General features: G+C 56.0%; 8 protein-coding genes across 8 annotated transcripts; 3 read left to right on the top strand and 5 right to left on the bottom strand.

Annotated features, from left to right (window-relative positions):
* Positions 1-1,351: 1,351 nt before the first annotated feature.
* On the bottom strand, positions 1,352-2,216 carry B0T15DRAFT_488369 (Ser-Thr-rich glycosyl-phosphatidyl-inositol-anchored membrane family-domain-containing protein; the record flags this gene model as incomplete). Its single annotated transcript, XM_062866505.1, has 2 exons — positions 1,352-1,923; positions 1,988-2,216. 2 exons carry the CDS (start codon positions 2,214-2,216, stop codon positions 1,352-1,354), a joined length of 801 nt encoding a protein of 266 aa, XP_062725435.1.
* Positions 2,217-4,769: 2,553 nt separating this feature from the next.
* B0T15DRAFT_516078 (PLC-like phosphodiesterase) lies at positions 4,770-6,626 on the top strand. Its single transcript, XM_062868235.1, has one exon. It carries the CDS (start codon positions 5,016-5,018, stop codon positions 6,507-6,509), a length of 1,494 nt encoding a protein of 497 aa, XP_062725434.1. The 5' UTR covers positions 4,770-5,015; the 3' UTR covers positions 6,510-6,626.
* A 1,465-nt stretch (positions 6,627-8,091) lies between these two features.
* B0T15DRAFT_10222 (uncharacterized protein) lies at positions 8,092-9,894 on the top strand. The gene has a single exon (XM_062861372.1). The coding sequence runs from the start codon at positions 8,204-8,206 to the stop codon at positions 9,581-9,583; it is 1,380 nt and encodes a 459-aa protein (XP_062725433.1). The 5' UTR covers positions 8,092-8,203; the 3' UTR covers positions 9,584-9,894.
* Position 9,895: 1 nt separating this feature from the next.
* On the bottom strand, positions 9,896-11,585 carry B0T15DRAFT_10310 (uncharacterized protein). Its single transcript, XM_062861391.1, has one exon. It carries the CDS (start codon positions 11,439-11,441, stop codon positions 10,014-10,016), a length of 1,428 nt encoding a protein of 475 aa, XP_062725432.1. The 5' UTR covers positions 11,442-11,585; the 3' UTR covers positions 9,896-10,013.
* A 143-nt stretch (positions 11,586-11,728) lies between these two features.
* Positions 11,729-13,821, bottom strand: B0T15DRAFT_506400 (uncharacterized protein; the record flags this gene model as incomplete). The annotated part of the gene is made up of 3 exons (XM_062867574.1): positions 11,729-13,097; positions 13,157-13,580; positions 13,650-13,821. 3 exons carry the CDS (start codon positions 13,819-13,821, stop codon positions 11,729-11,731), a joined length of 1,965 nt encoding a protein of 654 aa, XP_062725431.1.
* Positions 13,822-14,085: 264 nt separating this feature from the next.
* On the bottom strand, positions 14,086-15,144 carry B0T15DRAFT_506399 (HotDog domain-containing protein; the record flags this gene model as incomplete). Its single annotated transcript, XM_062867573.1, has 3 exons — positions 14,086-14,849; positions 14,916-14,964; positions 15,025-15,144. 3 exons carry the CDS (start codon positions 15,142-15,144, stop codon positions 14,086-14,088), a joined length of 933 nt encoding a protein of 310 aa, XP_062725430.1.
* A 1,131-nt stretch (positions 15,145-16,275) lies between these two features.
* B0T15DRAFT_10258 (uncharacterized protein) lies at positions 16,276-18,101 on the bottom strand. Its single transcript, XM_062861379.1, has one exon. The coding sequence runs from the start codon at positions 17,920-17,922 to the stop codon at positions 16,396-16,398; it is 1,527 nt and encodes a 508-aa protein (XP_062725429.1). The 5' UTR covers positions 17,923-18,101; the 3' UTR covers positions 16,276-16,395.
* Positions 18,102-19,349: 1,248 nt separating this feature from the next.
* Positions 19,350-20,863, top strand: B0T15DRAFT_10200 (NADP-dependent oxidoreductase domain-containing protein). Its single transcript, XM_062861368.1, has 3 exons — positions 19,350-19,713; positions 19,772-20,340; positions 20,405-20,863. The coding sequence occupies exons 1-3, from the start codon at positions 19,662-19,664 to the stop codon at positions 20,762-20,764; spliced, it is 981 nt and encodes a 326-aa protein (XP_062725428.1). The 5' UTR covers positions 19,350-19,661; the 3' UTR covers positions 20,765-20,863.
* The last annotated feature ends 258 nt before the right edge of the window (positions 20,864-21,121 follow it).

The following is a 21,121-nucleotide window of genomic DNA, read 5'->3' as shown; positions in this document are numbered from 1 at the left end:
AGCGAAACGGAGCAGTGAGCGCGCAGCGCGGCAGAGAGCAGCGAACGGTGGAGGAAAAGGAAGTTCACTGCTGAAGCCCCTGGAGAGATGGTGGTTGCGTGCGAGGCGCGGATATCGAGTGGGTCGCGGGGACGATTGTCGTGGGTCTCCAGGTCTTAGTTGGGATGAGTTGAACCGGTACCTAATGTTCCACTGAACCAGAATGAGAGCCGAAGTTGAAGTACCTCTGCCCCGCACCAGCGCATCAATATCGCGCTCACCGCTCCAGGAGACGGAAGTTGGACCCCTGGTTTTCATCTCATTCTATTTGATCTCTCTAACGTTATCAGTATGTGCATATTCAACGAGCGGTTGATTCGACTCAAGAGTCACCTGCAGAGACTCTGGATTTCAAAACAATTCATGCACCGCGATGCGCTGCTGTAAACGAGGACGGCATGTATGATCTCTTATTGTTGCCTGCCCCAGATGGCTCGGTGTAGGTAGCTAAGGTATCCAAACATTGAACAGAAACGCCACAGTCAAAGCTCAAAGTCGCACTTGTCGCTTGCGTGATCGACACCATAGGGCTAGGTACCTGGTATTTTGTCATTGTCGGATTTCAAGCATGAAGCCGCATTCGAACCTCCTTAAACTAGGGCCTTGATCAACTCAAGGTAGGTCGAGTTAGAAACTGGAACTGCAAAGTACTAAGAAACTTCTACCTCTAGTATCTTTGGTTGACATCCCTTATGGAGAATGTCTGGGAGTATTGGTACGCATCAATGTGGCTTATAACCAAACCAACAGCGGCTCGACGCTTCAAACTAATGTCATGCAATGAATCTGCTCATGATGTTGTGAGAATAGGGGACAGAGGATCAACAAATATTGAGCCATCCAAAGGCGCGTTGAAGCGCGTGTTGAAACGTGTTGTGATGCTCAGTTGGTAGACATGGAGATCAACGGTGCAACAGCACAACAGCGAAACGACGTAACACAGCATGCAGAAGATAAGGGGGCAGCATGCAGCAGCAGTAATCACATCCTGGTGTACCAATCATGGTTGGCGTGGTTCCATTCCAGTACAGGTTCATCAATCCTCCATCTCAAATACATCATCAGGTAGAAGTGAAGTTTAAGGGTATCTCATTCAGCAACACCATGGCTAGGACACACAAAGATCCTCATTTCTGAAGTTCTGGCCCAGCCATCAAATGCGCCAGGCGAGAAGATACTCTCTAATGCAATCCTCCGTTCGTCGCGCCATTAGTTAAACCCAACATCCATGAAAAATCCTTTTCTACCGTGACAAAGCAAAGGCATAAAAGAAAGCAAAATCCACTAAACACATCCATGACAGGCCTCGCCCTTAGAGGGCGAGGACAGCCACGCCGACAACACCAAGCAGGGCAAGCGAGCTGGCGCCGAGCGAGGCAGCGCCGGCGGTCACAATGGAGGAGGTCGTGGTCGGGGGAATGGGGACAGCAGTCTTGCTCGTGACCAAGCTAGTAACGGTCACGGGGCCGGAGCCACCGGTGTTACTCGGGCTGAGGGTGGTGCCGTTGACGCCGGTCGAGGACGGGGCGGCGACGGTGGTGCTGGTGCTGGTGGAGTTGACGAAGATGGCGCTGCTGAGACTGGTGCTAGTGGAGGTCTTGGTCTCGATCACGGAAGTCTCGCTGCAGCTGACAGTCTCGGTGGCGGTGATGATGGCGGAGACGGTGGTCTCCTTGCCAGTGGCTGAACCAGTGGCCGAGCTGGTAGCCGAGCTCGAGACGGTCGTGGAAGATTCCTTGGCACCCTTGACGATGTGGAAGGGAAAGCCGTACTGGAAGATCTTGTTGTTGGAGTCCAGGGTGATCATGATACCATAGGTGGCCAGGTCACCCAGCGTCTCATCCACCTGCCAGCTGTAGGATCCGGTGCTGCTCTCAACACCCACTATTCGTGAAACATTGTCAGCAATGAAATTTTCAGCGGAGCGTATGGGTCGCGAGTGCCTTACCGGCGATAGTGTCAACGACACTCAGGGTGCTAGGAGTGGCTCCACCAAGCAGGCCGATCGTGATCTCTCCCGGGTACTCGGTGCTCGGCTGCCAGACGATCTGATATGTCGATCCGGTTGGGACCTTCTCGCCCTGAGCAGGCTTGGTGATTGGGTTGAAGCCATCCGTGGGATTCTGCGCCAGGGCCGAGGCCGCAAAGGCGAGAGCGGTCAAGAATGAGTAAAGCATTTTTTCTTTTTCTTCTTCAAAACGTTACACGGGGAATGAAGATCTGCGGACGAGGGTATGAAAAGAGCGTGGGTAACACAATGTTAGAATGAGTGACGGAGGTCGGCAATGAAGCGACTTTAAAGAACGGCTTGTGGCTGAAATCCACGATTGATGTGCAGACACGTCGAAGGTGAGAGGAGGAAAGAACAGAGAAGGGGGGGAGGGGATTGTTTTCAGTGAGGCACTGCCCCGTTCTGCTCGCTCTGCCTACCCGGTGTACGCTAACACTCGGGCTGACCCATGGCATGGATAAAATGACACGGAGGGACACACAACCTGGAATCCTGGACGTTCTTCGCCGCCCTTGACATTTCGGGCACTCAGCGGTTGCGTTCTGCAGGGCAACACGAAGGCATGATTGGCCGACTCCATACCATCAGACGATACCCCGGGCCGCCTGCTGCTTGCCACACAGCTGCCGAGTCAGGCTTCTGAGGACAGGAACGGCGAATCCTGGAAATGAAATGAAGGCCACAAGGGGCAGTGCAAAATTAGCGATCCATTCCAGGCGAAAATGGGTCCATAAGGATAAGCTATGACAATAACCCCACTGCAGTCCCCGTATCTTGGAGCAGTCAGGGGTAAAAACCTATCAGAGACAACATTGGGCTGCGTCTATGAGGCAATTATCCGATCTCCGAAGACATCGGTTACATTAAGCATAAGCATAGGTCCTGTGTTACAATATACATGTGTGATCAAATGCGAGCTCGGATGAAATGGCAGAACAAGTTAAGGTACGTCACAAAGTGAGCAACGCAGCCAGAATCCGTCAACTCTACAGTACGGCTTCACCAAAAGCACGGGATTTCTGCTCCCTTCCATATTATTACTGTGTAGCCGACCGAATGGCTCCGCAGGCCATGCAAGCCTACGGCACAAGCGCCCGGGCTGAACATTAACCGTCGAATTTGACGAGAATCCTTCAGCCAACCAGCCCTCACCGCTGCCCATTCGTTGTGGCCGCCAGCCACAAGTTGTCAGCGATTTATAACGCTACTTTGAGCCCACTTGCTGATGAGCAAGGGCTTTCCCAGGACGAGTGGCGAAGTCGGCAACGCGGTACGCGCATGGATTGTCACATGCAGCCCTACGACTACTCCCTACAAGGCTACAACACTGACAACACTGACAACAGCGCCGGTGCAAGGGCAACGATTGATTCACAGCAGAGCAAAGCAAAGCAACGGCCGTCGGGACTCGGGAGACTATCGCGTTCTGCTCGGTGGTCGGACATGTCATCAAGCAATTTCCTAGGCGAGCGCCATGCATCCACACACAAGTTCTTTGCAGGCTGCAGCGCCCCTGAACAGTGCGATTCGAGGCAGCCACTTGGCGTGGAACCCAACACCGGCGGTTAGTCGGCATACTCATTTCGTATTGGTATTTGTCTCTTTCCAAGCAAACTCACTTTCTGCTTCACTCACAAGTTCACTGCTTTTCCCGCCGAGTCTTACACCAGCATATCTCAACCGTCGTGCGTGCCCATACTGAGCAGCAAAACCAGGCCGTTGAACTCGATGTCTAATAAGGCCCGAACCCGCCGCCAACTCTCAACCCTGAAGGTTCCGGTGATGGCCGCGTGGGTCTGCTAGCCGCGCCAAAAGTGGTGTCCCAACACACAGCACGATGGACTTGCAGTCGACGGCATCGATGCTATCAACCACGAGAGACGATGATGGGTTGGACACCGGCGTGCCTATGAAAATTCACTTGGTGGCGGACGTCGACTCGGCCGAGCGGCTTGAAGATGAAGGCGTTGACTCTGGCCTTCTCCCCGGTGTTTCTGGAGGTGAACTTGATTTGATGCAGCTCACTCAGACTCGACTCAATAACCCCATCTGACGGATGTCCGACCTATATGCGTTGGAAATCCGAGGCATATCACGGCGTTAGCACATATTATCCCTTCGCTAGGACTGCCCATTTCCTTTCGGGTTTCCATACGCGGTGCTTGTCTCCTAGTGCGACTCGGTACTGTTCGGACCCAGACGCCGCACTCTTCATCAATATGTTGATACATTAACCTAAAATACATGTTAAAGGGTTTGAAAGGGCCTGACAATCTGGAAAGCCTCCAGGGACCAACCCACTAGTCTAATGTGGTGTACTCCGTATGGGTTACTCTTTCCACATCCGGACCCTTGCCTCTGCCACGCAAATCCGCCGCCGACGACCGCTGAAAATACCTAACTAAGGTACCTTACGTTACCCAAGACTCGTCAGTGACGTATTGAACGGTCGAACAGAGAAGCATGATATTCAGAGTGATCCCTGGGAACTACCCTTACATTGAAAGTGCCTGGTTTCCGTCGTCATGCTCTTAACCGCATCCGGCCGCCAAAAATATCAACGACCAAGATTCACCACTACAGGCTTGATGAGGACTCTCATCATGCATATACAGACATCTATTCGCCGTTCCAGCCGGCCGGTAAGAAAAAGCCACGATTAAGAACCCCGGCATATATGAACAATCACGTGATCATGTATATAGAGCACTGGGTGTTAGTTTAGCTTAAAGTTGTTGCCCTAGCTGTATGCTACGTCTGTCAACAAAACCATGTCTTCCTCGCCTCCCTCATACCGAGAGTATCGCGATATACACTAAAGAACTGTTGATTGGGAACAAGGCAAGTTTACTGCCGCCTTTCGATCAGATTTTCCCTCCTTTCATAGGTCAATGGGCGAGACGTTTATGCTCCTGGTCGAACATCAACCCGCTCAGAAGCCCAATCATTTCAGCAACCCGCCGTCATGGGTTTTGTCTTTTCCCGACCTGCTGCGGCCGCTGCACTACCGACACCACTTCCAACTCTCACCATCCGCAACCTGACCATCACCACCCTGGAGCTCAGGCTGGTTGAACGTCTGGGCGCACATCCGCACCTGCACAAGCCAAAGGGATTGGTCAAGGTCACATCACGTATCAGCAGTCGCCGACGATCTCATGAATCTCATGGGACACCAGCACTTACACCAAGTGCTCAGGAAGACCAGGAACGACCATCATCAGCAAAACAGCACATCTGGCAAGTGGTCATCGCGCCTTTCTCGGAATGTCAGACCCCTGTCTACGCGCCGGACCCATCCGGCCATGAACAGATACGCCTCGTCTTCGAGGACAGAGCCACAGGACATCGCTACAGCGCCGAAATACCTGGTTCATCGCGACGAAGCATAGTCCTCCGGTCCCACGCTAGGGGCCATCAAGAAGCCACCAAGGAATTCACCGCCATCTACCTCCCACAGCACGCCTACCTCGCCCTCTTCAGCTCCGCCAACCTCTCCTACTGGATGTCCACGCTGGACTCATCTTCACTGCTCTCCTCCCTCTCAATCCCAGGCACGCATAACTCGCCCACCCACCACGTCGCCCTGCCCTCAGTGCGGTGTCAAGCCGTCTCCGTGCTTGAGCAACTCAACAACGGCGTCCGCTTTCTTGATGTGCGCGTCTCCTGCCCACCGTTCACCGGCCCGGAGAACTCTCCCTCCTCCTCCTCGTCCTCAGTCACGCCAGAACTTGCGCTAGTCCACTCCGCCTTCCCGGTCTCTCTAACCGGTAGCCACTACCTCTCAGAACTCCTCACAACTCTGTACGCCTTCCTGGACGAGCACCCGTCAGAGACCGTCCTCCTCTCCCTCAAACGGGAAGGAACCGGCCGCGGAACAGACCAGGACCTCTCCCGGATCCTGCACCACCACTACATCACTCCTGCGAAGTGGTACACCTCCCCGGGGATACCGACCCTCAGGGAATGCCGCGGCCGCATCATCCTGATCCGACGCTTCCACCTGCACCCGGACATCCCCGCCAACCAGGGCGGGATCGACGGCTCCGTCTGGCCGGACAACGTCGCTGACGGGATGTGCGGGAGCGGGACGATCCGCATCCAAGACTATTACGGCGTGGGCAACACGACCGAGATTCAGCAGAAGGTGCGCTTTGCGCAGGAAGGGCTGGAGAGGGCGGGTGCGGAGGTCTTGGTGAGGGGGACTCGGGTGCAGCCGCCGCTGTTCATAAACTTCTTGAGCGCGAGCAACTTCTTCAATGCGAGTTGCTGGCCCGATCGAATCGCTGTGAAGATAAATCCTTCCATGATCGAGCATTTGTGCATGGCACACGGAAAGCTGGATACTGGGGTTGCGACAACCGGCATCGTCGTGCTCGACTGGGTCGGCCATCACGGGGACTGGGACATCGTGCGGTGCATTGTGGGATGGAACGCCAGGCTACAGCTACGGCAGTAGGATGCTTGGTTGGCACGGCGTCACGTCACACATGCATTGCGAATGGGACACCTAGATGTCAGAGCGTATGTTCATTTAGATCTAATGATCCCATACTGTATCTGCCTAGAACATAGAAATAGATTGTAATGTACTAAGCAAATCTGGGGCTGATCTCCAGTTAGCACGGCTCTCCGACTCATAGCTGGAAATATGAACGGTGTGGACACCTCATCAGTTCTCCAAGGTGAAGATGTCTCGTCACGATGAACTCCGAGTTAAAAAGCAGGTAGGAAAGAAATCATCCGGAAGGTATGTGGGAAGGGTGAGGAGGGATAAGAACTCACACCTTGCGAAAAGTAGACAGTATCGACGTCACTCGAGCATTACCTAGCTCACCAGTACGGTCAGCAATGATCTAGAGCCTTGCGGTACAAATAGCAGATCGGTCAAAGATCAAGTTCAGCCTGTAGCTCCAGTTAGCATAAGCCCTCCTCCAACACCTGTGATCATGGAAAGACATACCTCATTAAATCAGATTTTGTGTAATGTTCATTTCCAACCCGAAGGCGGATCAAACAGTGTGAATAACGGATCATCATGTTGGAAATAAGTCGCGAACAAGATGAGAGGGTGGCAAATTACCTAACGCACGTAATGTTAGTCAATACTTCGTCCCCAGGAAGCGTACATCGAGTCGGTGGACAAGAGCACAATCAGCTGACGAGTTCTCAGCAAGAATTTCCCCCCAAGACCCCCTCACAGGGTGTACAGCCCTGCTTTTGGCGAGGGGGAACGGGGAGGCTTCGCTTATGTCCGCCCGTTCGTTCAAACTTTCGTCATGGTGCAGAAAACGTGAGAGGAATGGTGACAATACCTGCGGTTGCTAGTCAGCACAACTGTCAAGACAGAGACACGAAGACAACCGAGAGGTATGAATCCAAATCAGACAAGGCTGAAACAAAACTGATTCCACATAGTGTATTCGGCATGAGGAATTCCCTATAAATGTCGTTTGATCATCACTTGGAGGGGAGGGAGAGCAAAGAAAAGTATCTTACTGACCTTTTTGATAGATGATCAATGTGAACCGAACGCTGGGAATACAATATCGGGACTGGCTAGAAACAAAGTCGGTCGACACTGAGCAGACGTTAGCAATAGTCGGGAAGCCAAGCCAAGACGAGTCGCTGCAGGCATGTGCTCTCAGGGTAATTCTAGAGTAAATTGGAGTCCCCATGGTCTGAGTCGGCGTTGGATTGTACGGTTGATCATCACAGGAGCTGGTGCAGCGAGGGCAGAAGAAGATGGTTGTTTACCTTGCCGATGAACTTTGCGTGTGTTGGAAGAAACAAGGAAGCTGTAGGAGATTTGGGAAAATTTTAAAGAGGTTTTTTATCGAAGCGCAGAATTGGTGTGGAGTAAAGAAAGAGCTTCATGGCAAGCACCAGTTAGTGCATTAATTTCTAAGATCGGTCAAATGCATAACCTCTCAGCTGGCTAAGACAACGGCTCCACCCGCTTACGCACCCGACCCCGCAAAGTCAATCTGCCGGATCTCCGGTGGCGATTGCTGTCCCTATCGATAAGAGATCTACGTAGATAAGTCCCGAGTGCACCCGCGCACCCTCCCTTCTTGTTCCCTCAGCCGCCACAAGAGGCATTCAGCACCGGTCAGCTTCCGGATTCCTCGGACAGCTGAAATACCCAACGCCATGTCTCCCTTAGGGGGCATCTGGGGCCCCGTAGCTATGCGGGCTCTACACAAGCACCTGGTGGCCAACACTAGAGTGACCATCAAGATGCTGCGCTCCAAGCTCTCGGCCGCCACTCGCACGGCAAATGCCCAGGCCCAACCCATCGCCGTCCGTACCACCGGCCATGCTCGCCAACCCATCCATCCCGCCGCCTGGCTGCGCCAGCAGAAGCGTGCCGGCGGCGTGCGATACTACTCGACCTCCAACCTCAACTCCACCATCCGCCGCTTCCTCAGCACCAGCGGCCACTATGCCTCGAGCGCCGCCACCCAGACCGGCTTCCGCTTCGACCGCTCCAAGCTTCCCATTTCCCGCATCTCCCGCGCCGTCAGCCAACTCACGAGCCGCGCCCCGTTCGCCTCGACCCTCCGCCCGAACCTCACCGGCGGCACGCTGGGCCGCACGGCAGGCGGCTACGGCCTCTCCGGCGTCGGCCGCGTCGGCGGCGCCCGCTACTTCTCGCACGCCCCGGCCGCGCCGGCGCAGGTGGTGCAGAACGTCAGCCAGGCCATGCGCGCCTTCTGGCTCTCGGGCCAGCGGGCGCACTTCGCGGGGCTGGGCCCCAACGGCGAGAAGCGGTACCGGGCCGTGAGCGCCGCGCAGGAGGAGGCGCGCACCCGCATGGAGGGCGCCATGGCGGCGTGGCGGGGCCAGCGCGCGCCGGGCGCGTACGTCGATTTCAAGATCAGCCCGACCGTTACGGCACTCAGCCCGCTGGGTGTCGCGGCCATGATGGGCTTTGAGGGTGCGGTCGAGGAGAAGTTTGGTGCGGCGACGCTGAATGCCGAGGGGTTCCTTGACGTGCTCTCGGTGGACTTTGCGCGCGCGTTGAAGGACCTGGCGGCGACTATGACGGATCTGAAGAACTTGGCTGGGCTGGGCGATCTGCCTGTCTTGCTGGAGAAGGACAATGTCTTGCGGGTACGGTTCCCCGGGATGGACGCCGAGACGGTCGAGCGGCTGTGCGATGATGTGGGCGTTAAGCGTGGCGTTGTCGGGCAGGATGCAGGCTTCAACACCAGCCCTGCTGTCGAGGTCGCGCTGCGCTTCCCGTTTGCGCCGGACGTGAGCTGCGAGGAGACGATGACCTCGCCAGGCGGCTCACTGAGATCACGCGGCTCCGAGTCGTCGTCATCCGACGTCGAAGAGGCGTTCATCGTGGACGAGTTCGAGGAGAATCCCTGGAAGCTCTCCGGATCGGAGCTGGAAGAGGGCTATGAGAGTATGTCGCCGCCTGTTCTGAGCAGCTCAGGAGAGCACTGCTCCGAGGACTTCGAGGGGTTGGAAGGCATATACCGGTTTCTGGAGGAATGTGATCGTGCCAGGGGTCGCTTCTAGGGATCTTCCTCGGCTATCAGCTTACTGAGCACAGGACGGCGTTGTTGTAGTTCGGGATGGATCTTTCGAGATAGGTTTTGGTATGTCTCGGAGGATCTCACACCTTTCTCTCCTATGTTGTTTGGTGTTTGGTATATACCTTATGTTAGGAGGGCATTCAGCGAATATGTGATGAAGCAACACCGGGCTATCAGTGCCCGACTAGCCCCTGGCGGCCAGATTACGAGAACCAAATACGATGATTTTAGTCACTTTCAAGGTTTATCTGTGGTTGTAGTGATGTAGTGATGTCTATTCAACTGGTCAGGTAACGGCCGTGGCCATCTATGCTCTGATGATTTTGCTGAGATACAACGTGATTCTGCCTGGGGAGTCGTGTGATCCCTGGTCCAACATTCATTCTTCCAGGTTACTCTCAGCCTCATTAGCTTTACACATCAACCAACTTCCCAACCTTCGTAGCAGCACCCGCCGTCTGAGCAGCCACAACAGCCGTCTGCCCTCCCTCCCGCTTCGAAACACCAACTGCATTCTCCTGAGCCGCGACGACACCTCTAGTCTGCACTTGCCCAGCCCTTCCAGCTGCAGCACCAGCAGCAGTGGGACTGGCAGAGTGAATGCTAGCAGCAAGCCAACCTTCAGCCTTGGCCGCCTTCAGAATGGTCTCCTTCTCCTCTCCCACAACACCCTTCCCCCGTCCCTTCTCAAGCGGATTCACCTCCCTCCTGTTGCGAGCGACCCTCCCTCCCCCTCCGCCCAATGCCAATCCCAGTTCCCTCAGCAGCGCCACCGTCTCGCGCAGCTGCGTCTGCGCCTTTGCCGCTCTCCTATTACTGTTATTGCTTCCCCTTCCCAACCCAACCACGGCACCAGTTCCGACCCCTGCCCCTGGCGACAGCAGACGCATCACCCCGGCCCGGACATCGCGCGGGTCATACCCACCATTACCATTACCATTACCATCACCACTAGCACTATGCCCACCAGCAAGGCGGCCAAGACCGCTGGGCTGCGGGGTAGTGCTAGTAGTGATAGCATTCCCGGGGTGTGATGATAGAGAAGTCGAAGGTAGTCCGGCCGTGGCAGTACCAGTGGCAATCCTCCACCACGCGGGAATCTCGCTCAGCCCGATCTCGGCCAGCTCGGCGCGCGTGGTGGGCATGGCGTGCAGGTAGCGACACCGCGGACCCCAGCGGCACGTGCCGTGGTGGCACCAGTGTCGGCAGTATTCTGTGGACGCCGCTGTTGTTGCGCCTGGCTCGGGGGTGGCGTTACCTGCTGTGGAGGTCGTCGTCGTCATCGTCGTTGGCTTTGCGGGGTCTCCTGGGAGGGGAGGTTGCGCGGGAGGAGATGAAGTGGGAGGAAGTAGGGGGGCTTGGGGTTGCTGCTGGGCGGTATTGTTGCTGATGGCCAGGGCCCGGGCGTGGGCCTCGCTCCAATGTGCTTTCATGTTGTCCGCGGGATGGGCATGAGTTGTCGCGGCTGCGGCCACAGATGGTGCTTTGACTCCTGAAGGGGAGGAGGTTGACGGGGCATTAACGGTGGCATACTCCGCTTGCTTAGCTTCCATATTGTTCATCGCAATCGACGAGTCGCGAGCAGCTGAGCCGGCCGTACTGGCCCGATGGATGTTGACGGCATAGGAGCCATCGCCCTTGCTCACGGTGCCCAGGTTGTACAAGCCGACGGTCTGCTTGGCAGTGAGCCCGCGAGGGACGCCGACGAGATCGAGCCACTCCGGGAGTTCGTCTACTGCGACGAGAGGCACGATGGCACCATGAACTGTGTAGACTCTGCCGTCGGCTGAGGACGTCTTGGTGTCAGGCCTGACAACGAAGAACTGAGGTCTGGGGACCATTGTGTGAAGACTGGTGCTCTTGGTTGGGCTGCCGTATCGAAGGGGAGTGAGGAGATTTGAGAATACCAAGAACTCCGTTGCCGTGTGCTGTGCGCCTAACGAGATCACGGCGTGTTGTAGCCAGAGTCAAAGGGTGACTGACTTTATACCACTTGCCCTCTGGCAAACACGACAGGTCCTCGTTTCCCGTGCAAACCTAGACACAACAATCATGACCGCCATCAGGTCCCGCCATGAAAACAAACAAGTCGCTATGTTGCCTCTATGCCCAAATAACCGTCCGACCGTCACCGCCTCTCCACCCTGATCTTTGCTTCCAAACCGTCCACACAGTACCCAAATTGCCGCGGCCCGTCCTTCAGCTCGACCTCCCGCTTAACCCATCTCCCGCCCTTCTTCTGCAGTTCGGACGCCTCCAGATCCAAACCACCACCAACTTCCCCTCTCCGCTCCCGCTCAGCCTCGGCAAGGTCCTCCGCCTCCTCCTCGCTCTCCTCATCCACTTCATCAAACCCGCCCACAGGATCCCACTCGCCCGTTTCCCAAACCAGCCGCAGCCCCAGAGGCGACAGACCAAACATCTTGCCCACAAGCCCCTTGACAGCATAGATGTCAAACGACTTGGGGATCTGCACCGTCTTTACCACCTTCTTCGTCTTCCCCTCCACGTCCTGCCCCTTCCGTTTCCCCTTCCCCTTCCCCTGCCCCTGCCCCTGACCACCACCACCACCCACGTCGTCGTCGTCCTCCTCCTCCTCACAGTACGTAAACTCAGCCGTAATCAACCTCGCCTCCAAGAAATTCACGTCCACGCTCTTCTGCCGCACAACCACGGGCTCGCCGTACAGCTCGCACAGCTCAGTCCACCGCCGATGCCGCGCTAACACCTCTTTCTCGGCCGGGCCCTCCGGAACGGCCGCCAGCTGCCGCGCGATGCGCGACAGGTAAAACATGTCAGCGTCGGCGCGGTCGGCCGGGGTGATGGCGCTGAAGTTGAGGGTTCTGAGCTGCGGGCCCATGCGGGCGACGACCAGCATGTAGCTTTCATCTGTCTTTGAGATGCCTCCTTTCTGTCCTTGGCTCTTGGGGGGGGTGGTGGTGGTGGTGGTGGTGGGGACGGACTCAGGGTTGTCGAGGTCCGGGTCGTCGTAGATGGGGTTGTGCGTGAAGCGGAGGGAAGTGAGGCCCGGGAAGGATGCCGGGAGGGCGTCGATGAAAGACCAGGAACTGACATTGTTGTAGGAGAGGTCTATGTAGTGGAGGTTGGGCCCGAAGATGGGGCCCGGGGTTGCTGTTGTTGTGTGAGAAGGCGGGGGGGGGGTGATGTGGGAGATGTGATTGAGTTTGAGATTGAGGTTGCGGAGACTGGAGATAGCCGCAAGAGGGGCGATGTCTACGAGGGAGGAAAAGTCGTTGAACTCGAGGTGGAGAGACACCAGGGTGGACGTGAACGAGGCGGCGGGGACGGGCGTCAGGGCCGAAAGCTGGTTGGAGCCGGTATGGAGCGTGGTCAGCGACGGGAACTTGGCCGCGATGTGGCACACTTCCTGCCACCCGAGGAGGGTGTCCTCTAGGGCCAGCTCCGTCACACCGTCGAACACGCCATCGGCTGAGGCCAGAGTCTCGTCTTCTGGAACATACTGAAACCGGTTTCCGCTGTAGCAGTCGCATCAGCACCCAAACGCCTGCTTGAACTGTGAATCAGACAAACACACTTGACCCTCAGAACCCTCAACAGCGGCAGTTCCGAGCAGATTTCCACAACAGGGCCAAACCGCTCAAACAGGTTCCTGCTCAGATCCAGCTCTCTGACCTTGGGGCAGACCTGCCCGATAGATTGCCGGCCATCCTTCGCGCCGTCGCCAGCCGCAACACTCTGCGACGCATAGGCACAGGCGATTTGGGCGCCGTCCAGGATGACAAACTGCAGCTCATCGAGCTGGGCCTGCTTGCGCCGGATCTTCTCGAAGCCGACCTCCTCTGCAACCTTGCCGGAGAAGACGATCTGCTTAGGAGGGTTCTTCTCTGTGGTCGGGTCGGTCGCATACTTGAGATGTAGCGCCGAGAGAAAGTCCTGGCGTGCATCTGCCAGACGCGTGGGGCGGACGAAGGATGCGGCCGTAGCGGATTTGGATTTGCCTGTAGTGTCATTCAGTCAGTACCTTAGCCTTAAAAGTAATAAGAAGTGACTGTGTTGGCGGCGCCTACATGAGAAATATTTGACCCCTTTGTGCTGTCCATCGTGTTTACCCCGCGAGGGGTCATCCCACTCCACGCCCAACCATGAGCCTGTTGTGCCCGCTACTTCGCCAATGTACCGGACAGTGCAGAGAGCGCCGTCATACGAGCGCCGCTCGCCGATTCGAGCAGCGGAGGTCATTGCACCGTTCAGGCGGATCAAAGCTGCAGTCAGAAACCCAGTCCGGCAGTGTTGATTTGCGGTGCTAAATGGAGAGCAGCTTCTTCAGGCAGCAGACATTCTCTTCTCACACGCTGCCCGACCTCCGGTGGCCACGACCCCCATTTCACACCACATAGCGCGGAATCGCAATCTGCAAATCATTGAATGTATCAAAACTGACCGTGACATTTTATTTTACAGAAGAGAAAAGAAAACGACTCCATAACCTATGCATCATACATTTCACAGCTTCGCCTGAGCCGGCCCGTCAACAACCTTCATCAGCGCACGGCCATTGCTCAAGCACACCTTGCCGCCCGCAACCTTCACCTCGAACCGAATCTCCTCGAACTCGCCCTTCTTCTCGCCCGTCCGCCACGCCGACGCGACCAGCTTGTCGCCCGGCCGGACGGGGCTCGCAAACCGTGCCTGGTACTCCTTCAGATTCGCCGGGTCGCTCCCGCCAAGATGCTGCAGCAGGCCGTGCGCGGCCCAGTTCCACGAGTACAGCCCGTGGATAATCACGCCGCCGAACCCCATCTTCTTCCCCGGCTCCGGGTGCGCGTGCAGCGGGTTGTAGTCGCCGTTCAGCCTGTACAGCAGCGGGGTCTCGGCGGTGGTCTGGTTCTCGAAAACCACATCGGGCTTGCGGTCCTGGGGTGCCGGGAAGTTGACCGTTGCAGGGCCCTTGGGCCCGCCCCAGTTGCCCTGCGCGACATAGAAGGACGACGAGATGACGCGCGTGTAGACGTCGCCGGTGCCGGCGTCGACCAGGTCGGACTGCGTCTCGACGACGGTGCCCGGGCGGCCCTTGTCGTAGACGCCCAGCACCTTGGTGCGCACCTCGAACTTGCGGCCCGCGGAGCTTGGCGGCAGTGGCTTGAAGGATTGCAGGAGCCGCTGGCCGTCTACGACGCGCGTGGCGTCGAAGGCCGGCACGCCTGGGATGGCGACCGCCTTCTCGGCCGCGTAGAAGTCGATCACGTCTTGGTTGGTGCCCTTGAAAGCTAATTTGCCCGTTGTTAGTGCACGGCTATGGGAGTGGAAGGGCCCAGCAGGAACAGAGGACGTACTGAGGATGACGGGATACGTGGGGAATACGGAGAAGTTCGGGTCCAGCTCCTGGAAGATGGTCAGCCGCCTTGACCGGTACCAATTGTCTCAACAGGGGGGAGACCATACATAGAGGAAGTGAAGCTCCTGCGCCGTGCACCCTATCGAGTTGGCGAAGAGGAGGGCATCCCGCTTCGTCCAGCTCACCTCCTTTGGAGGATACTCGAAACCGACACCGTGGGTAGGCATGTTGTTGTCTGCTTACAGAAAGGAACAGCGATCGAGTATTGCACGTTGGCTTGACAGCGTGTACGGATCAACTGAAGCTTCGAAGACACCTGCTCAGGTGCTCGCGACTCGACCCTTACAATGTTATATACCATCGAGGCGGGCCGCCAAGGTGCTTCCCCAGTGCGGGGACACTTCCGACGCCGACGCGAATGCCGCCTGCCGAGGTCTAAAACAGTGGGGAGCTATCGCTCACCCTTGTCGAAGCGAGGAAGAGCAACGGTTGGGCTGTGATGACTTATTATTAGCCTGTTGTTTTCCACACTCATTGTTCAGTCCTCTGTATAATCCAAGACCGTGGCTCAAGATCTCGAATAAGACCTTGCCGCGCTCTCATAAGCCATCTGACGACCTCGCGATTGTGCGGAAGTTCATATAACGTTAGCGTTAAAGTTAGCCGGCACCCCCTGAGCAGAATAATTGATACAGGAAACACGGTCTCTCAGAACACCATCACAATAACATCAGCCACGACACGATGTAAATAAACATGTCATGATACTCCCTTTCCCTCTACAACATTACATTCTTGCTCAATCTCCATCAGTATAGCTAGTGTTCAAATTGCATGTGCTTGACGCAGCTGTGGTTGACTTGTGTGGTGGTGGAATGATTTTCCTGTATCAATTATTCTGCTCAGGGGGTGGCCGGGTATGACAACTGCTACAGCCTCGGATAGGAGTACGTTTATTCAAGTGTAGCCCAACCCTGAGTATGGATAGCATTGGCTCGCAAGTCATTGCTCAGTTCCACGTTTCCTTCTAGGTACTTACCAGAAGCCTGGCTCTTAATGGAACCGGAGAACCAAGTACGCTATATGACTGTGGGCGGGTTGGTGACGCAACTTGCGCTGTGGGGATAGGTAAGCCAGCCTCCGCGATATCAAGGGCGACCCTGGAGGGCGGACATGCTTGAGCTTAAGGCAGCGGACAGAGCAGCGACGGCTACCTAGGTACTTAACGCTCAACGGCATCTACATCCGTGACTAAGGTAGAAGTGAGCTATTGCCCGGATGTACCTCACCCTCTTGGATACGGACGTCGTTGCAGAGTCCCATTGAGCGGGATGCAGACAATCGGCGGGTGTCAACATGGCCACAGAGTCCACCACGATGCTGCAGCCGAAATTGCTCGGTCTCAGCCGATTCTTGTGCAAATGGTTTCCTCCCAGATAGCCACGCTGTTTCATGATATGTAAGGACATATGGCATAGTCAGCTAAACTTCGTGTATTTCACTTTCCACTGCTGACCACCCCGCTGCTTCACACTCGGTGTCTGCCGAGACTCAGTAGACGCAAAAGACTTCTCCTTCTCCTTGCCCTTGCCCTTGCCGTTCGCCGATCTCCCTGTACCCGCCTGCTTACCACCGATAGAACCAGGCCTTTTACCCTCCACGGCCGTCCTTTCCGACCCCCCAGACCCGGACTTCCCCATGAGAGCCTGAACTTTCTGTCCGACCTTCTGCTGGTGGGCGCGCTTCTGAGCCTCCTTCGCCAAGCTCTCGGGCCGCCTGAACCCCTTCCCGCTCGGCTTAGCGTCGTCGCCGACCTCATCGGGCGGCCCAAGCGCGCCGCTCATCTCCAGCGGAGGCGGGAGCCCCTTTTGGCGGCGCCGATGCTGCGCAAAGCTCTTCGCCGCGTGCCGGGGGATGGACTTGGTGGTGTCGTAGACACAGTCGCCGAAGCCGAGCGGGTCTTCGAGGATCTCGTAGCGCCGCCTCTCGAAGAATTCCATCTGTCCGATGGGCTTCTTTATTTGCTGGGGGGTAGTTGCCGTGGCTTTGCTGCTGCTCCCGCCCGCGGCCGCAGACATGGTCACATGGTGGGCGTTCCCGGCTGCCGTGCGCGGAGCCTGCTTCGCAGGGGTGTCCTTTTCGCGCTTGACGCTCTTGGCCGGGCGCTCCTGCTCACCCTTGGCTGTGCCAGTCCTCGCGTCGCCTGACGAGGGAGCTCTGGGGGGCTTTGGAAGTTTTGGCTGGGTCGCGGGAATCATCGGCGAAGCAGGTACCTCATCGTCCTCACATGCATAAGCCTTGGCCCTCTTTGCGGCCCGCGAAGCAGTGGCAGCATCTTCTTCGACGACGTCGCCATTGAAGTTGCGCTTCCTCTTGGCGCTGCTGACCTTCGTCTCCCCGTCCGATTGGTCGGGAACAGTGATGACGGTCGAGTCGGTGCTCGACGAGCGGCGGCTGCGGTCCGAGGCGCTCAGGGAGGGGAGGGTAAGACCGGACTCCTCGTCGGAGGAGGGCTCGTCGGCCTGGCTACGCCGGAGATGCTCGATAAAATCCATGGACCCTGGCCGTCGTGTACTTCTCCACAAAAGTCTTCGAAGCAGAAACAAGTCGAGAGCGCGCTCCGGATTGCGATGACGCCTGTACAGCCTGCCGAGTTTCGCAAGTGAGAGCGGATTGGCACGACTGAGACGGTGGCGTAAAAGGGCCTTGGTGAGATGACGAATATCGACCCTGCTGGGGATCGATGAGAGACGGTCGATATTGAGAGTTCCGGTCTTGACTTTCTCTGATGTCGACGAAGAAAAAGCAGGGTCAAGAATAAGTGGCGATGTGGTAAATGACTTCTCGACGAAATTAGGTCCTGACGTCTTTCGAAGAGCCCGCCGGCGCTGCTTGAGGAAGAGTTGGAGAGCAGAAGATGACGAGAGGGTTGACCGATTTCCATGGCCCACGCCAGGTGAGCGCACAGTGCCGGCGGCACTGACGCTGCTATTGTTCTGAGCCATCGTGAAATCAACAATACACAAAGGCTCAATAACAAAACAACAAGAACCACCAGGATAGATCAAATAGAAGGAATAAAAAAGGCAGGAGAGAAAAGGAGTGCAGCACTTAAGATGTCCCCAATCACTGAGATGTGAAATATACCTAGCAGGCTGCGGTGCTGCGATGATTTCCTCATAAACCTCACCCAGCGAGGTTCAGTTGGTCAACATACTTGTTGTGCCGAGCGACCAACGACCCTCGACTTTTGGTGTTTCAAACTTTTTTCCGCTTTCAACCGCGACGTCGATATTCTTACACCTCCCTGTCAGGTCTTAGTCTACACCTCCTGCCCAAAACAGCCTAGTCAGCTAGGCTACTCATGAATCTTTCCAGCCAACATCCTAACGTTTTGAGCAGATGTGCCACCAAATGCATTATTGGAAGACCGTGGTTTTACACAAAGTTTACTGCGCTTCAGAATGCATCGAGCGTTCTGCATGTTGTTTGCCATCCTTACATCTTATCCTGTCTTCATGTTATCTCCTTCTTCGGATGTGATTCTCTAGGGATAGGGGTATATGTGTGGTTAAGGAAGAGAGGTGTTTTGAGGGAAAACGTCACCAAATATGTACAATAAGATAGTGGATTCAAAAGTTCTGAATAGGCTATGATACGCATTTTATATTTATATCTTATATACGATGTTTTGGTGCGCGGTTTGCATTGGATGCGTATCTTGTTGACGACGTCAGTTTTACCTAGTACGTACCTTACTGTTGAGAATGGCTCTGCGGAACATGTGATTTTACAGAGGATTTCCAGACGAAAAGGTGTGAAGTCCATGCGAATATGCTGCGTCCAATTGCCATTGCAATGGACGTATCATTGGAGTCCTCTGAGCACTTCAGTGTTGCAGGGACCCTACTTCGAATTCGGGATCTCTGGATTATACATCTTCCGAGCACGGCTGAGTACGAGGTTCTGTCCTGGAAGGTATTCTTCTGAGGTTTTCCCCTTTGGTGCTCATTCCAATCGGCTATTTGATATCTCCATGGACGAGAACATGTCCCCCGGATTTCCGGGACATCTCTGCAGAGTGCTGATTCAGCATGCAGTTCGCGAGATGAGGCTTAGACAACCAAGAAACTTTAACTCCTTCCCGCGGGGAGGAACTTGGCACACCGGAATTAGGCGGCCCACGACAGAGCAAAGAATAGAGAATTCACATCTCCTCTTCGCACCCTCAATTAGCTGGACGACTCAAAGAGAAATTGTTTGCTGTTTTCGGTAGTGGGTAACGGAGATAATGACAGATAACTTATGGATTTAAGACTACGCGAGTTTGTCTCCGCCTCAAGACATCATCCACCTCCGTGGAGATGACGTCGGCCCCAACCCGCCCGGCGAGCCAAGACAAGATCCATCGTCTCGAAGCGGAATAGACACAGACCGCACTGCGCTCGGTGGTGTCGGCGTCGTCATGAGTAGGTTGTCATGGGTGGCCTGTTTGTACTGTTGTCCCAACCCAATGGGGGCAGCAATCGTAAAATTGCCGTCTTTCTCTCGTCTTCCATCCGGCGTCCGGACTTTGTCGCGGTGTTGACACATGAGAGTGAGGGGCCGCTGTGAATCGGCTGTGGACCACCATCAAAGTAGTATATTAAGTGCTACTTGAGCCCGACAGCTTCATGTTCTTGCTCTCCAGTGCCTTCAAAGTCATTCTCCCTCTGACCATTTACCTTCAGCCACAACAAGCACCATGCCTCAGATCAACGGACAGGAGGTTGGCGCCACAGGCTTCGGCCTCATGGGTGAGAAAGGACCTCGATGCCACCATCCTTCGTTTCCGCAGCCTTTAACCAAGCCTAGGCTTCACCTGGCGCGATGATCCGATCCCCAATGAGCAAGCTTTCGAGGCCCTGCGCGCCGCCCTCAAGAAGGGCATGAACTTCTGGAACGGCGGCGAGTTCTACGGCACGCCCGAGTGTAACTCCATGACCCTGCTGGAGGCCTACTTCGCCAAATATCCCGAGGATGCCGACAAGGTGGTGCTCAGCATCAAGGGCGCCGTCAACCTAGATAACCGCGCGCCCGACGGCTCCCCTGAAGGGGTCCGCCGCTCCATCGACACCGTGCTGAAGCAGCTCAAGGGCCGCAAGAAGCTCGACATCTTCGAGTGCGCCCGCCGCGACCCCAAGGTGCCCATGGAGGCCACCTTCCGCACTATGCAGGAGTACATCGACAAGGGCCTGCTGGGCGGCATCTCGCTCAGCGAAGTGGCCGCGTCGACCATCCACGAGGCCGTCAAGCACGCCAAGATCGTCGCCGTCGAGGTGGAGCTGAGCATCTTCTCACCGGAGGTCCTCACCAACGGTGTGGCCGCCGCCTGTGCGCAGTACAACATCCCGTTGATCGCCTACTCCCCCGTCGGTCGTGGAGTACGTCCTTTTCCGCGGTTTCCCCAAACTCACCTCCAAGTGGTACTAATCCTCTGGTGACTAGATGCTGGCTGGGAAGATGCAATCCCAAGCGGACATCCCTCCCTTCCTGCAGCGATTCCCGCGCTTCTACCCGGAGAACTTCGCCCACAACCTCGAGCTGGTCAACAAGGTCAAGGCGCTGGCGGAGAAAAGAGGCTGCACGCCGGCACAGCTGGCCATCTCGTGGACGCGCTGCCTCTCGCGTCGACCGGGCATGCCGACCATCATCCCGATCCCCGGCACCACGCGGTCAGAGCGTGTCGAGGAGAACGCGGTCGAGGTAGACCTGACGGATGCCGAGATGAACGAGATCGATGAGATTCTGGCCAAGTTCGAGGTCAAGGGGGAGCGATACGGGGCGGGATTTCCTGTGAACACATAGGGGGAGGTTCCTCCGCTACCTACTTGTACCTAGCGTGGAGGGTGATGCCTGCGGGCAGCAGTGATTATCTGGTTATTGTCAGCCCCGGACGCAAATCCGGCGTAATGAAATGACAAGCGTGAAGAGTGTGAGATTGGCCATCAGGAAAAGATTGTGAAATTAGTCCACAACGCCCCCAAGGGCTCAGAATTGCAGAATTCATAAAAGAACATTCATCACAGGCCAGTTGAGGGCTGAAATGATGGGGAACTGGAGGACGAACTTACGAGTAAGCATAAATGCGCAGAGTGAAATACAGTTGATTTTTGAAGGACATTCAAGCAGCCAGTCGAAAAAGTCCGGCTCCCCCGCGGGTGT

The sequence above is a fragment of the Chaetomium strumarium genome (assembly GCF_033439665.1).
Source record: "Chaetomium strumarium strain CBS 333.67 chromosome Unknown B0T15scaffold_1, whole genome shotgun sequence".
NCBI classification, from domain to species: domain Eukaryota; kingdom Fungi; phylum Ascomycota; class Sordariomycetes; order Sordariales; family Chaetomiaceae; genus Chaetomium; species Chaetomium strumarium.
This window is presented reverse-complemented; position numbering and strand designations above follow the sequence as displayed.